This window comes from Microcaecilia unicolor, chromosome 6 (genome assembly GCF_901765095.1).
Source record: "Microcaecilia unicolor chromosome 6, aMicUni1.1, whole genome shotgun sequence".
NCBI classification, from domain to species: Eukaryota; Metazoa; Chordata; class Amphibia; order Gymnophiona; family Siphonopidae; genus Microcaecilia; species Microcaecilia unicolor.
The window spans coordinates 343656043-343672964 of NC_044036.1; the positions used below are offsets into that span (position 1 = coordinate 343656043).

General features: G+C 41.1%; 1 protein-coding gene across 2 annotated transcripts in view; it reads left to right on the forward strand.

Annotated features, from left to right (window-relative positions):
- DNAH17 (dynein axonemal heavy chain 17) overlaps positions 1-16922 on the forward strand; it is a 239744-nt gene that overhangs the window by 60892 nt on the left and 161930 nt on the right. The window contains exons 17-23 of one of the 2 annotated variants that reach the window (XM_030208642.1): positions 21-161; positions 2795-2938; positions 5743-5925; positions 7064-7318; positions 10544-10713; positions 14789-15011; positions 15171-15292. In XM_030208642.1, coding sequence (XP_030064502.1) covers positions 21-161; positions 2795-2938; positions 5743-5925; positions 7064-7318; positions 10544-10713; positions 14789-15011; positions 15171-15292 — 1238 coding nt within the window. The remainder of the gene's footprint in view (positions 1-20; positions 162-2794; positions 2939-5742; positions 5926-7063; positions 7319-10543; positions 10714-14788; positions 15012-15170; positions 15293-16922) is intronic. The other variant, XM_030208641.1, reaches the window with a different exon arrangement.

A 16922-nucleotide genomic window follows, 5' to 3' on the forward strand; every position in this document is an offset into this window, starting at 1 on the left:
TTAAACGTTTTCCTGTACAGGAGTGGTCATCTAGTCCTCTGTTTGAAAGGAAAGGAATTAAGAAAGACTCTTTCTTGGACTTGGAAGGAAGACCAGGTGCCTTAAATAAGTTTTACACAACTGTAAATGAAGGTGGACAAAGGATTCATGCAATGCTTACGGTAAGAATCTTAGGACAGACTTCTTATTTATATTTATACCACCTCTTTAACCATTTCTATGCCTGCATTACTGAGCAGAATATGGCAGAAAGACGTTTTACATCTACTAAGGGATCAAGGCAAAGTGCCATTGCTCAGCCCTGCAGGGCATGAAGCGATGACTGAAAGGAAAGGCCAGGAGTCCCTTCAGTGGCACTAACAATTAGACCTGTGGCCAGGTGGTAAATAGGGAAAGAAATTAAGAAAGAAAGAAAAAAGATAAGTCAGACACAGGGAGCAGAAAAATGCATCAGGAAGGATTTGGGGGAAGAGGAGGGACAACGGGATGGAGTGAGAGGGGAATGAAAGGTAGAAAGGAGAAAAAGAAAACAAGATCTGACAGATGAAGGTCAGTTTTCAGCCAGTTGTTGATTGCATAATGTTTTACATATAATTTATCTATGTACCTTGACAAAGATTTTTAGCCAGTCAATATCTGCGTAGTACAAAGGAATCTGTAAGAATATTCAGAATATTGGCGAATAGGATACTTATTCACCCCTATCTTTCTATAAAGTCCGTTTCACAAAAGGGTCCATTAAACTGTTTGAGCCTTTCAGCTTAGTCAAGAGACAAACATTTCATATTCTAGTTTGGACAGCCTTGATGGATAGAGTATCAACCTGCTTATATTGATTGTTAACAGGCAAAAGGACATTTATTTCAAATTTGAGCAGCCTGAAACAAGAGAAGAGCAGACAGGAAAACGGAGCAAGCAGTGATCTGCCTTGGTAGTCCTCAGTATTCCTTATACCCCTGCTCTTAGGTCCATCAATTCCAGTCAATTTGATCTTGCCTTCATTAACCCCTAGTGGTACTCACTGCCGGCTCAACTCAGAATGCTCCTTCCTTGGTGAATTTGTTAAATTAAAGTTGAAATGTTTGAACTATCTGTTCTTTTCAATCTGGTTGGTGTTCCTTTCAAAACCTTTTTATCTGCTTTGACAGAAATGGTGGTAATGATAATAAACACAAACAAATGAGTTAAATAAACTGGAGCTGCCCCATAGATCATTTTAAAAATAAAACATGACAGTCTAAATTCTAAACATACCTGTACTGGCAGCCAGTGAAGTTTCCTGAACAAAGGAGTAGCACGATCACATTTCTGCAATTTAAAAATCAGTCTAGCGCTTGTTTTCTGAATAATTTGCTTGCTAGAATTACAGTGATCCATATCTTTGAGGGAATATAACTCTGTACAGCTCTCTTGGGTACAGAAAAAAATGAACGCTGAGCGCTGTTTTATAAACGGTTCTCTAAGTTAAGCGCCGTTTACAGAATAGTTGCTTAGCACTGAGACTGAGCGTGAAGATTTACAGCAGCTGAAACCTGGTATAAATCCTCCATGGATTTCCTGCTCGTGCCCCGCCTATGGTTACACCCTCTTTTCAGATGTGCACACGCATCTTTATAGAATTCTGACTAAGAAGATACGTGCGTAAATTCAAATTGTTGCCAATTAGCACCAGTAATTGGTAGCGCCCAATTATGGGTACTAACTGGTTTGTAATTCAATTAAACTGGGCGTGCACCCAAATTTGTGCATGGAAGTTTGAGCATCATTTATAGAATTTGGAGGTTGGTGCATATTTTTATTATTTTGGGTGTTTTATTAAAAAACAAGAATTGACTTGCCCCGTTGGTAGGTTGTATCTGTTGTCTTCTCCCCTTTTCTTTTTAGAGCAACTCTTAGCTAAGGAATCTCATTTACATGATGAGGACAGTTCACAGATTACGTAAACCCACCCTCAGCTCATAATTCACAAATCTTGGAAAACTTTTTGCCACTATATTGTCATTAAGGAATGATCTTGGTCACACATCAAATATTAAAAAAATGAAATCTTAACTGCCTGGGGGGGGGGGGGGGGAGGGGGAGGGGGAGATAATGCTTCTTAACTCCAAAACAGGCTATTATCACTGGTTCCTATGATTACCAGAAAAAAAGAAGCAGGAAGAAACAACTCAATTATCAGAAAAAGTTATCTCTCTAAAAAACCCGGTAATACCTCTTAAGTACTAACCAGATCATTACTCACTGAAACAAAAAATAAATTTCAAACGGTTATAAACAATTTGAGCAAAAAAAAACCCCCAGTAACATAGGAGTTTCCTCCAAAAAAGATTGTGCACAGCAATAAAAAAAATAGACATTAGCTTCAACTTGGCTTTAAACAACCTCCATGGATAAACCTCACAATAGTCCAACCAGATCCATAATTGCTTCTACGGCTGCAGCAATTCCTTGTGCTTTTGAAATATTTGATAAGTGCAACCAAGATCGTTCCTTAATGACAATATAGTGGCAAAACGTTTTCCAAGATTTGTGAATTACAAATTTTGCCTCCCCTTTTCTGTATATAATTTAGGTACTCGTTATCATAATGACTAGACTAAAGCATTCTGTGACTTCATGGGAACTACTTATTTGTCCTGTTTGTACAGAAATAAGTCCTAGTAATACTAGACATGATCCAGAGGAAAGCTTTGGAAGAGCAGGACATGATTGGTTGACCTGCTTTCCTCAGGATGTATATTACAGCTGTGGAAGTTGACTATTCCTTCACTTTCATGCTTCTCTCTTTATGCAGGAAAATTCTGAGCTGTTGAAGGCTGACGTAGCAAACCCTAAATGGAAGGCCTATGTGGAATATGTGGATGCTTTGGTTCTAGATGGATTCTCCAAAGTTATTGACACCTCTTTACAATTCCTTCTGGACAATATGTCAGCTGATGTATGTAATCAAAATTTCTCACTTCTCCATTGATGATTAGATATCATAGGGGTAATGTGGGGATATTATGTTTGCATGCATTGCTGTTCATTGTGCATAAAATCTAGGGGCCTGCAATACTAACGTTCTGATTCCGGGCAAAATGTTAGCTACCACTTCCTGTGTTGCTGCCTCTTGTAACAGAGACCTTAGTGGGCTTCACGAATGAATGCTGCTCACAGGAGACTACTATGGTAAGGTTACATTAAGGCTACCACATTTCTTTTGTGCCAATTTGAACACTTTCGGCCCCTTTTTCCAAGCTGTTGCAAAAGGGGGCCTGTGCTGGCATTGGTGTGTGTTTTTGATGTGCACCAAGGCAGTGGCTAAAAGTTAGGTCTTTCTTTTTTTTTTTAAATGGCCATGCAGCCATTGAGGTGGCAGTAAGGGATCCCAAGTAAACCCGGCAGTAACCACCGGGTACACATATGAGGGCACGCTAGGGATGGGAACCACCACCAGGCTGCTGAGATAGCCCAGCGCTACTTCCTTTTTAGCGAGCAGTAAGCCCGCGTTGGGCTTATCGCTGCTTTGTAAAAGGGGCCCTTTCTTTTTTCCTGACCACAGTATCTCCAAATGAGTTAGTTTGGCACATACCATAACAGCTGCTTATCCTCGAAATAAGCAGTGGATTTTCCCCAAGGCCATCTTTTGTATTTCAACTCCTGTTGTGTATTTGGATCAGATAACTCTGTTAAGTAAGCCTGGAGGCCTATTATAGTATTTCTAAGAGGCCCATTCCTCCTTTGGTTCTGGGAATTATTGTCTTGGCATATGCTAATTCTTATAGTAATATATGGAAAGAAAACATAAAAAAAAAGAAAACATGATACCTTTTTTATTGAACTAACTTAATACATTTTTTGATTAGCTTTCTTTGGCAACATTACCTTCTCCAGATCAGAAATGAGCAAATGTTGACAACCATATAAGTGTAACATAAGAGACAGTATCACAGGAAAAGGGTAGGAATTGGATTAGGTGAGAAAGAGGGAGAAATGGATGAGTGATCAGAGGGTGACAAAGCAGTATAATTTTATGGTTTGTAATGGTGGGTGTCAAAATATTCCATCATTTTGACTTCAGAGGTCTTATGGTCCTGAATTGTCTCACCATGAAGTCATTGATGCAGTGTTCTGGTTTTGTAAAGTGTTGTTCCACAGAGGTAACGTCCTGATTGGCATTGTGGTGTTTAATATGATGTCTTTGTACATTGATTCTTGTCTTTTGCTATCTGGTTTGTCTCTCTAATATAGCACCTTCTCCACACTTTTTGCATTGAATGATACGTATCACATTTGAAGATGAGCATGTGTAGGATGTGTTAAAGTTGGTCATTTAAAGCAAGAGTCTGGAAATTAGTGGGGAACAAGGAAGCTAAAGAAGGTAACGTAGTGGGATCGAGATGATGGAGACATCTCGCCACAGAAACAGAGGAGCATACGGAGATATCTAGATAGAAAGAGAGAAGATAAAGGTTTCACCAAGATACTGGGCTGACCACAAGTTTTGAAATGTTGCTGAAAGAGGAGTGGCCTGTAATTACTAGGTCTAGGCTGTGGCCTGCAGAATGAGTTGGCACCTTAACATGTTGTTGAAGATGTAGGTCAGAAAGAAGTAATAAAAAGCAAACGGATCTGAGGTAATCCAGCTCATCCATGTGAATATTGAAGTCACCCATTATAATGAGGTTAGCATATTCAACAATAGCGTCAGCCAACGCCTGGTAAATTAGGTCCCATTCAGCAGCACACAGAGAAGGTGGACAGTATAAGAGTACTAAATGAGTGGAAGGAAAGATTCCTGCTAGCAGTAGAGAAAGTTGTAGGAATGTAATTTCTTGATGGGGAGAGAGTTAGAGAAGATTATGGTAAGCCCTTCCCCATGTTTAGTCAGTCTGTTAGAAAAAAGGATGGAGTAACCTGGCGGTAGATATTGAAGAAGATAAGTTGGAAGTAAATAGATAGTCATAGATAAGGTGTGATTTCCTACGGAAAGAGTGCTGGCTAAAATAGTAGAGGAGGAGACAGTAAGTGGGGGACTACAGCGAATCAAGTTACTAACCTGCCACTGGCGTGGGAAATATTTAGCTGTTAACAACTGGGGTACTTTGTGAAGGAACGATTCTTGGTAGCATGAGGAGAAAAGAAGAGAATAAGAGTGAAGAACAAAATGTAGGAACAAGCACCTACAGGTAGGCCTGTCTGGCACCAGAGGGGGGAAACGCCAAATACTATTTAAAATTTATGGTCACTTTTTCCAGGGACAGGAAAATATCTGAATGTAACTCACCTTAAGCTACTACTAAAAAGGTGGAAGGTAAATTCCAATAAAATAAACCTAATTGTTAACCCTTCAAAGGGCAACCTTCTATTTAACTTAGATCCACCCACAGTAAATCTCTTCAGTGTTGCCATTTCCCCTCAAGAAAGACCCAGAAGAAATCATAACACTTTTCAGACTAGAGTAACCTTTTAAAAAGTTAAATTTGCTTCTCCCTGTGACTTTGATTTTTTGAGAGAGTTTTATTTTTGTATATATGAATATACTTGCTATCGAATAGTATCAGTCTTCATAGCTTCCTCGTTTTAAGCTATGCCGGAATTCTTGATCGCCCTGCTTATTTTCTGATTAGATCCTTTTCATAATAGTTACTATTTGGCATATGCTAAACTTCGCTGCTTTTAGTCTCCAAAACCCACAGAGACTGGGGATGAAACTTCCTCTAAATAAGTCTGTAATGCCAAGATGTGATTGTGTTTTAGATCAGTACAACACCATTATTTGAGGTACATCTACAACTAGAAAACGGTGAATTGACGTTCTCTCCTCAACTGGGGGTAGGAGCACCAGATGGATTCCTAGATCTGATAGAGAATTTACTGAATGATGTATATAAAACAGCTCAACTTTTACCTCGACTGGCCATGCAAAAACAAAGCTATAAGGTTGGTTTTATGATGAAACTGGCAGAAAGTCATTAGCATTCTCTTCAAGGAATAAGTTTGCTCACTATAAAGATTTTGTATAATTCTAAGATGTTTTATTTTTAATATATGCAATGCATTGTATATTTAAGTTATTTTGTTGTTCCACATCCAGAGGGACTTACAGTTTATGAATGAGTAAAATAATAAATAAACATTAAAGTGTTTGATATGTTTAACTGTTGTTCTTATGTTTGTAAGCTGCTTAGTACGCTGAGGATTTTAAATCAATAAACCAAAGTGGGTGCCTCTTTTACTAAAGGTTAGCTTGAGTTATCTGCAGCAGGTCCCATTTAATTCCTATGGGCCCTGCTGAAGATAACTGTAGCTAATCATTAGTAAAAGATCCCCTGTATCTTTTGTGCTTGCCACACAAGTAATGACGAATAAGCTCAGGGCGGCCATTTTGCTGGATTCTGCTTTAATGACAACTTGGAGCATAGGAAGTTCTGGCTGGATGGAGCTGAAGCCAGCTATCCAAATAAGTTCTGGAACAGCCTAGCCGAATGCACATCCAACCTCGAGGTAGTGGTGGGAGAGCAAAATCTCTGATGATGTCACCACTTGTGTAACTGCATTATCCTGCCATCTAGTTACAGCTGAGCACCTCTACTTTTTCTGCTCCACTTTGCCCACTCCATTGTCACCACATACTCTCCTGTTTCCTAGAGGAGAGTTTTGGAAAAAGGGTTTTCATTGAAGAGCAGCATAGCCCTATCAACTCCAGCATCAGTCCTTCCTTTCTTATTGTACTACCTGGGAAAAGGGGAGCTGGAACAAGAAACAGAGGCTTATGAAATAACAAATATATTTGATTAAATGGCATTACCTATCATCCCCCTAGCATGCTGGATAATGGGACATTTACTACTTTTTAAAGATGTGTTTAATATCAGGACACTAGACAATAATAATAGTTATGGCCCTCAGTTTGTCTACATTCTACATTTACAGAATTGTGGCAAATTATCCTCCTGCAGTTGAGGATAAAAACTGGAAGGGGAGTGAGGAACATACTTGAAGAGGAGAAGGGCTGAGGGAGTGTATTTGTTTTGAGCTGTATCTCCTGTAATCCTCATAGAGTTGATGTTTATTTCAGAATGAACTAGAAGAATCGGCAGAGCTGTCGGAAATGAGAGACGATGTGATATCTCATGTGGTCAGTGTCATGAGACAAGCACAGGACTATCAATCTTCCTTTGAGAAATATTCTTACTTGTGGATAGATGACCAAGCAGAGTTCATGCAGCAGTTCCTGACTTATGGCTATGGATTCTCAATGGAAGAAATGGAGTCTCTTGCAGAAGAAGGATTACCGTGCAATCCACCCACCCTAGATCAATTTAAACAGCTGGTAAAAGAAAACAGTGATTGGTTCAAAAGCAGGAAAGGGGCTGAGCCAATGGGCCAGTGGCTAACAATTTGGGGTTTCTAACAGGAGATGGTATGTGATCTGACCTTCCTCCTGCCTTTTGGAGAGCAGTTGCGAGGTAGTTAGGATTCCATCACCACCTTCCAAGTCACCATTAGACAGGATAATATGCTTTTAGAAGTATTGATCCTAAATAAAAAGGAAAGCAGGACTTAATGCAAGGTCAATTCACCCTGCTGAAGGCTCATCTATTACGGTGACTGCCCTGAGCTTAAAGGGGTCCCTCAATGAGGAGATATTGAATTGATGGTGATTTTCGGGTCAAAGTTCAATACTGCTGCTTACAAGTAAAAGAAATGTTCTTTTTTAAAGCAAACTGTTCAGCAAGATAAACTTCCAATCCCCCAAAAATAGTTTATTTGTTTTTATGTTAACCTATTATGCTGTGTGTGTGTGAGAGAGAGAGAGAGAGAAATTCTCCTGCCCAATTATTTTGTTTCAGGGGATAAATTTGAAAGTGAAAGGTGCGCTTCATAGTCTAGGAATTTCTATTGATGCATTTGAGCCACACAACAAAAAAGCATCTTTCTTTTCGAACATCTACAGGTCGCCTGGTTTTCACCAGCAGCATGTTGCATTTGTCCAGTTCTCCTTGGGTTTATATTAATCCATTGTATTTGGAATTTTCCAGTCAGTACAAACTTCATCAGCCCATTCCCTTTGGCTGGTCACTTAGGGCAGTGGTTTCAAAACCTGGTCCTGGAGGCACTCCAGCCAGTCAGGTTTTCAGGATAGCCATAATAAATATTCATGAGAGAGATTTGCGTGCACTGCTTCCACTGCATGCAGATCTCTCTTATGAATATTCATTGTGGATATCCTGAAAACCTGACTGGCTGGGTTGCCTCCAGGACCAGCTTTGGGAACCACTGATTTACATAAGTGCATAAGTAATGCCATACTGGGAAAAGACCAAGGGTCCATCGAGCCCAGCATCCTGTCCACGACAGCGGCCAATCCAGGCCAAGGGCACCTGGCAAGCTTCCCAAACGTACAAACATTCTATACATGTTATTCCTGGAATTGTGGATTTTTCCCAAGTCCATTTAGTAGCGGTTTATTGACTTGTCCTTTAGGAAACCGTCTAACCCCTGTTTAAACTCTGCCAAGCTAACCGCCTTCACCACGTTCTCCGGTAACAAATTCCAGGGTTTAATTACGCGTTGGGTGAAGAAAGATTTTCTCCGATTTGTTTTAAATTTACTACACTGTAGTTTCATCGCATGCCCCCTAGTCCTAGTATTTTTGGAAAGCGTGAACAGACGCTTCACATCCACCTGTTCCACTCCACTCATTATTTTATATACCTCTATCATGTCTCCCCTCAGCCGTCTCTTCTCCAAGCTGAATAGCCCTAGCCTCCTTAGTCTTTCTTCATAGGGAAGTCGTCCCATCCCCGCTATCATTTTAGTCGCCCTCCGCTGCACCTTTTCCAATTCCACTATATCTTTCTTGAGATGCGGCGACCAGAATTGAACACAATACTCAAGGTGCGGTCGCACCATGGAGCGATACAACGGCATTATAACATCCTCACACCTGTTTTCCATACCTTTCCTAATAATACCCTACATTCTATTCGCTTTCCGAGCCGCAGCAGCACACTGAGTAGAAGGTTTCAGTGTATTATCGACGACGACACCCAGATCCCTTTCTTGGTCCGTAACTCCTAACGTGGAACCTTGCATGACGTAGCTATAATTTGGGTTCTTTTTTCCCACATGCATCACCTTGCACTTGCTCACATTAAACGTCATCTGCCATTTAGCCGCCCAGTCTCCCAGTCTTGTAAGGTCTTTCTGTAATTTTTCACAATCCTGTCGCGAGTTAACGACGTTGAATAACATTGTGTCATCAGCAAATTTAATTACCTCGCTAGTTACTCCCATCTCTAAATCATTTATAAATATATTAAAAAGCAGCGGTCCTAGCACAGACCCCTGAGGAACCCGACTAACTACCCTTCTCCATTGTGAATACTGCCCATTTAACCCCACTCTCTATTTCCTATCCTTCAACCAGTTTTTAATCCACAATAGGACTTTTCCTCCTATCCCATGACCCTCCAATTTCCTCTGTAGCCTTTCATGAGGTACCTTGTCAAACGCCTTTTGAAAATCCAGATACACAATATCAACCGGCTCCCCTTTGTCCACACGTTTGTTTACTCCTTCAAAGAATTGAAGTAAATTGGTCAGGCAAGATTTCCCCACACAAAAGCCGTGCTGACTGGGGGTAATTTTGAAAAAGGAACTTTCACGTGTATTTGAGTGTACAGGCAGCTAAAACGCCTGATATGCCAAGTGGATGTGCACTTGTACATGCCCCAGGTATAGGCGGAGTCATGAAGTATGAAATACACACCTATGCCCATAATTCAATCATTTTGGCCATAGTTTAGTCGTGGCTTTGGCTGCTGTTGGGCTGGTATTTTAGACAGACACAGAGGCATTCATGTGTAGAAGCTATTTGGAATTCTGACTTATACACCCCGTTATAAAATTACCCTCCATGAGGTAATTTTATAAACATTTTTCCATGCATAAAGATGGCTTTACACATGGTAAAGACCTTTTATAAAACTGAGCAGCCATTTATGTGCATAATAAATAAAGATATTGACAAGGTTTCGCCTGCTTATACCTGCACTGCGTGTCGGTCTTCTTGGGGGTGTAGTGTATGCATGAACTCTCTTCCCTTATTTTGGCTTGAGCTGAGATTTTTTAATGGTTCCTTAGTTGGGGAATAAGTCCTACTAGGGTGTAAGTGGTGGAGAAACCCTGTTGGGAAGTGTCATCCTTGGAGTTGGGCAACTAGAAGCAGTTTCCCTTTGAAAGCCAAAAAACTAAAATTACACAGAGCCCACCAGGATCATTGTAAAATATCACAGCCCCCGTTTTCCTAACAGTTCCCAAGAAATAAAATATACAAGGATTAAACAGTTGATATGCAAGTATGCATGTTGTTTCCCTAACTCCCCCAAAATATGGGTAAAAGTATATGTGATGTGGAAACTAGATTGAAAGGAGGCAATTTAGCTGGGCCAGCGGGTGTGTTGATCTCCATGAAATACATAGAAATTAGCTGCATAAAACCATAAACTCTTTAGTCTGTGCTGATATAGTAGCATCTTCTTTTTCTCTTCAGATTGATTCATATGAGGATCTCTATGAAGAGGTATCCAAGATTGAAAACAGTAAAGTCTTCAATGGCTGGTTTCAGATCGATTGTCGTCCTTTTAAACAAGCAGTTTTAAATTTAATCAAACGCTGGAGCCTTATGTTCAAACAGCATCTCGTCGATCATATTAATTCTAGGTAAACCTAAAGTCGTTATAGAGATATTAATTAATTTATTTATTTATTTGTAGTATTTGTATCCCACATTTTCCCACCTATTTGCAGGCTCAATGTGGCTTACATTATGCCGTGATGGCGATCGCCATTTCCGGTTACAGAATTTCAAATGATAATACATTTAGGTGTATACATACATGGTAAAGAGGAATACATTGTGGTATTGCATACAAATGATTTTGCATCAAGGTTCATACATGCATGGTACAGAGGATTGCGTTATGGCATTGTATAGAGGTTTCGAAGTGATAAAATGAGTTGTAGCATAAGTTGAACAGTCAAGTGACAAGAGTTCGGCCTTGTCTGGTTTGTATAAAGTCTATTTATTTTGTATTTAAGATGGAACATTATGGTAAGCCTTCTTGAACAGGTTCGTTTTCAGTAGTCTACGGAAGATTGTTAGGTCATGTATTGATTTTATGGCCTTCGGTAATGCGTTCCATAGTTGCGTGCATACGTAGGAGAAGCTGGATGCGTATGTGGATTTATATTTTAGTCCTTTGCAACTGGGTTAGTGGAGATTGAGGAATGTTTGTGATGATCTTTTTGCGTTCCTAGTAGGCAAGTCTATGAGGTCTGACATATAGGTCGGGGCTTCCCCGTGTACGATTTTGTGGACCAGGGTGCAAACTTTGGACGCAATTCATTCTCTTAAAGGGAGCCAGTGTAGTTTTTCTCTTAGGGGTTTGGCGCTTTCGTATTTCGCTTTCCCAAATTTGAGTCTGGCTGCTGTGTTTTGGGCTGTCTGAAGCTTCTTAATGACTTGTTCTTTGCATCCGGCATAGATGGCATTGCAATAATCCAGATAATTTAACACCATCGATTGTACCAGGATACGGAATATTTCCCTTGGGAAGAAAGGTTTGATCCTTTTAAGTTTCCACATTGAGTAGAACATTTTCTTTGCAGTATTTTTCGTATGGTCTTCGAGTGTTAGATTTCGGTCGATTGTGACTCCCAGAATTTTCAGACTATCTGAGACCGGGAGGGTGTAGTCTGGGGTGTTTATGGTGCTTGGTTTGTTTGTGTTATATTGTGAGGACAGAATAAGACATTGTGTTTTTTCTGTGTTTAGCTGGAATGCATCCGCCCATGAATTCATTATTTGGAGGCTGTGTTTAATTTCATTTGTGATTTCTGTTAGATCGTGTTTGAACGGGATATATATCGTGACATCGTCTGCATAGATGTACGGGTTGAGTCCTTGATTGGATAGCGATTTGGCTAATGGTGTCATCATTAAGTTAAAAAGAGTTGGTGAAAGCGGTGATCCTTGTGGTACTCCACATTCAGGTTTCCATGGTGTTGATGTTTTTGAGTTTGATATCACTTGATAGGTTCTTGTTGATAGGAAGCCTTCGAACCATCTAAGTATGTGTCCTCCAGTCCCGAAGTAGTCCAGGATGTTCGAGAGTATTTGGTGGCTGACCATATGGAACGCACTGGACATGTCAAATTGTAGTAGAAGCACATTGTTTCCAGTTGCAATTAATTGTTTAAATTTGGTTATGAAAGTGGTTATAACTGTTTCGGTGCTGTGGTTGGATCGAAATCCTGACTGTGATTCATGTAATATATTGAATTTGGTTAGGTAGTTGGTAAGTTGTTTGGTTACCATACTTTCCATTAATTTGACTGCCAGGGGAATTGATGCTACTGGTCGATAGTTGCTTGTGTTGTTTAATTTTTTCTTTAAATCTTTGGATATAGGTGTAAGAAGTATATTTCCTTTATCCTTGGGGAACAGTCCATGTTGCAACATGTAGTTCACGTGTGATGTTAGGTCTGTTATGAAGCGTTGGGGGGCATGCCTTATTAGGTTGCTGGGACATATATCCAATTTGGAGTGGGTTTTGGAGAATTTGTTGATTGCTTGAGTGATGGTTTCTTTGGTTAGCTGATCGAAGTTAGTCCATGTTCGGTCTGCTGAGTATTCACCGGGTGTTGGGTCCAAGCAATCCATGAATTTTTCGTGATCAGTGGTATTGAGTGGTAGCGTGGATCGTAGTTTTATAATTTTCTCATTGAAGTATTTGGCGAGGTTGTCTGCTGATGGGGTGTCTGTGCTGGTTGTGGTCACCGATGTAGTGTCTATTAATTTATTCACGATTTGGTAGAGTTTATGTGCGTCTTTGTAGTCTGGCCCTATTTTGGTTTTGTAGTATGCTCTTTTGGTTTGTCTTATTGAGTACTAGTAAAAAAGCCCCGTTTCTGATGCAAATGAAACGGGGGCTAGCAATGTTTTCTTCTGTGTGCATGTGGGAGTGTGTGTGCCCCTGCCCTCTGGCCTCTCTCCCCTCCCCCCTCTGAGTCCTTCACTGTTACAGAGCCAGCGATTTGATTTCGTGCTCTGCTGTTTTCCTTCACTGACTGTGTTACAGAGAGGGCGGGGCAGACACTCATAGGGAAACCGGATATCTCGCCCCCTTCACACTTCCGGCTGGAGGCTTCATAGAACGTTGGTGTTGTCTTTTATATAGAGAGATTTGTATTTTCTTTGCATTTGTTTCCATGCATTAAGTGTATATTTGTCTTTTATTTTTTTCCATGCTCGTTCAAGTCTCCTAACATGTGTTTTTAGTGATTTCAGTTCTTCGTTGAACCAAGGTATTGAGTTTTGTCTACGTGTAGTTCTTTTTTGCAAAGGTGCAATTATGTCTAGTGTGTTCTTGCATCTGTCGTCCCAGTTTAGTAGATAATGTTTAGATGTATATCTGTATAGATGTCAGTGAACTGCAGCTCATTCTTCAGGAGGAGGCAAGTAGGGGAAACAGTCAGACTTTTAGGTGATGTCGTCATAATGGCTACCAGAAAAGCCCACACAGGTGTTCCCACACTCATCAGTGACACAGTAAGATATCTCAATTGACTCTCCTTACAGATAATAATAAGAAAAAAAGAGGTGCTAAGAAATGGCAAGGAGAATCTTAAGTACCTGCATCCCATCAAGCAAAGTTTCAGCACCTGCAAGGCAAAGAATTAAGAAGCAGAAATTTGCTCCCCCCCCCCCTTTAAGGACACCATAGGAGCACTGACAGGCTGTGACCTTAAAGGCTTACTGACTAGCCAGCTTTTAATGAGTTGTTCTACAGTTACTCTTTCCAGGGTCATAATAACATCTATACTTTGGTTATTTACTCTAGAAGGAGGCTGTCTCTGGCACAGTGTGAGTGTTAAGACAAGTACTAGCAATACATCCGAGAAATTCAGGTAATCTCAATATACCCTGGCATAGGATGGATGTCCAGCTTCGAATGCAGAAGGGGAAGGGTATCCGTATTTAGACCTGGTACTTGGCATGTCTAGGTTACAGAAAAGTACTCCAATCGAGCTGTTGTTCATTGGAGGGAGTAAGGGAAATCATAGTAGGTATTTGTTTTTATACCTGAAGAGCTGACAAAAAAGAAAATTTGAAAGAGCTGGTGTTCTTTGGCTCTCTACTCTGCTTCTCAGGCAGCTGCTCTCGCCATTAGGCCTACTTGTCCACAGGAATATCAGTGAGGCCGTTTTATCATATGGACACACAGTCTTCCATGTCCCTTGTTTTGCCCCGTTCATAGTTTGGACATTTCAGTTTGTAAAATGCACATTTATGTTGGATGTAGCCAGCGCTTGGATATCCATTTCTCATGTATTTTAGATCAGGCTGTACGTCTGCAGGTCCTGTTCTAAAATCCATGAGAAATGCACATCTATATCTGACGTACAGGTTTGGATAGCCGTATTCTGAGTTGGATGTCCTTTTTAAAATTCCACTCCAAAGACCTACCTCTGCCAACTAATCTCTGAGACTTTTACTTTGTTAGTGCCATAAGCGTCACCTGAATTATCTTCCCCAAATAATCAGCGATCTAAATGTGTAAAAGAAGTGTTGTCTAGAGAAATATTCAGAAGTTAGTTAGCTACGAAATGCATCACACAGATTTACAGAATAGCATTTCTATACTTGGAAACATCTTAGGTTTCTAATTTATTGATTTATATTTGGCCAAAGGAATGGATAGCAAATGACCCAAATGGTTCTTTTTCTTTTTAGTCTGAATGATCTGGAGACATTTATGGAAACGACTAAAGCAGGTATTACCAAACCTGTTCAAGAAGGTGATTATAATGGCTTGGTGGAAGTTATGGAGCATTTAATAAACATGAAGGAGAGACAAGCAACTACAGACAATATGTTTGAGCCCTTGGAGCAAACTATTGAACTCCTCAAGACTTATGACTTGGAGATGCCCGAAGAAGTGCATATGAAGCTGCATGTAAGTTTCTTTACCTTGAATGACTTTTTAATCAGTGGCCATTGACATTAGAGACTTGATTTTTGCTCTTCAGCATATTTCTCTGCTTGAGGGACTTGGTTCTATTGTTTTCTTGTACTTCTAAACAGGGCTGCCATTCTCATTCTTTCTTGTCTCTAGGACCTGCCAGAACAGTGGAACCACACCAAGAAGATAGCTTTCCAGGTCAAACAGAGTGTGGCTCCTTTACAGGCCAATGAAGTCTCTATTATCCGAAGGAAGCTGCAGCAATTTGAGGTATCGTGTTGCTTTGTTTTGCCTCATGGACAATTTGGTATTGTCACAAAAAAAAAACAACTGTTCCTAAGGTCATGTTAAAAGTCTGGAGGGAAGTGGAATATGGAGACTGTCTGGGGTAATATACCGTATTTTTCGGACTATAAGACGCACTTTTTTCCCCCCAAATTTGGGAGGAAAATGGGGGGTGCGTCTTATAGTCCGAAGGTAGAGATTTGGTTGGCTGGCCGGCTGGCAGGCCGCCCGCCCGCCCTCCCTCCCTCCGAGTTTGGGATCGCCCTCCCCCCGGCCCTGTCACCACTTCTCCCTACTCATGCGATCTTCCCTGGTGGTCTAGTGACGTCGGGGCAGGAAAGAGCCCCCAATTCCTGCCCAGCGCGCTGCTCTCCATCCTCCTGTATGCAGCCTGACGGTCTCGGCGAGATTCAAAATGGCCGCCGAGACTTCAGTTCTCGGCGACCATTTTGAATCTCGCCGAGACCGTCAGGCAGCAATGCATACAGGAGGACGGAGAGCAGCGCGCTGGGCAGGAATAAAAATGAAGACTGTTACACTTTCAAGTAAGAAAGTTATCTTAAAAATGATCATTTTTGAAAGGCGGTTAAATCTATTAAACATTCAAAGTTAAACTTTTGTAAAAGCTGTACTGATGGACCGTGTGACCTGTCATGTACCTTAACATAAGGCATCTCCCCAGATTAGACATTTCAATAAGAGGTGTAAAGCCACTGGTGACCAATCATGCTCTGTTCTTTTGTGCTACAGTTATTAAAAGTTAGAGGCAGGATGGAGGTTTAGTAAGATTCAAAAATAACAGCATAATCTTCATTTTCTCCGAGGACAAGCAGGCTGCTTTTCCTCACATGTAGGTCGATGTCCGCGTCGGCCCAGGAATTGGTATTTTGCAAGCAAAATATAAACAAAGTTTTGCTGGAGTCTTCTGGCGCATGTGCAGAAGAAGGAGATGCACGTGGATGGAGGGGAGGGGAGAGAGTTGAAATGCGGAACATGGAGGGGAGGGAAGAGAGAGGAAGTAGATGAACATGGATGGAGGGGAGGAGAGAGGAAAAATGCTGGACATAGATGGAGGGCGAGAGGAAAAATGCTGGATATGGATGGAGGAGAGGAAAGACAGAGGAAGTATATGCACATGGATGGAGTGGATGGGGGGAGAGGAGAAATGCTGGATATGGATGGAGGGGAGGGAAGACAGGAGGAGATGCACATGGATTTAGGGGAGATGAGAAATTCTGGACATGAATGGAGGGGTTTCTCCATGTTCAGCCCCTCTATAGCCGCCATACTGCCACCACCCCCCCTATGGTCATGTATGGCCTCCATCACTTTCATCATACTCATTGAGGCATAACGACCTGGGACAAACCCCAAACCCCACTTGATGGGGTGTATGATCTGAAGCAGAAGGACATTACATAAGTACGTAAGTACATAAGCACTGCCACGCTGGGAAAAGACCAAAGGTCCATCAAGCCCAGCAATCCATCTCCAACAGTGGCCAATCCAGGCCCCAAGAACCTGGCAAAATCCCAAAATTTAATAACGATCAATGGACTTTTCCTTCAGGAATCTGTCCAGACCCCCTTTAAACTCAGCAAGGCCAGCTGCAGTCACTAC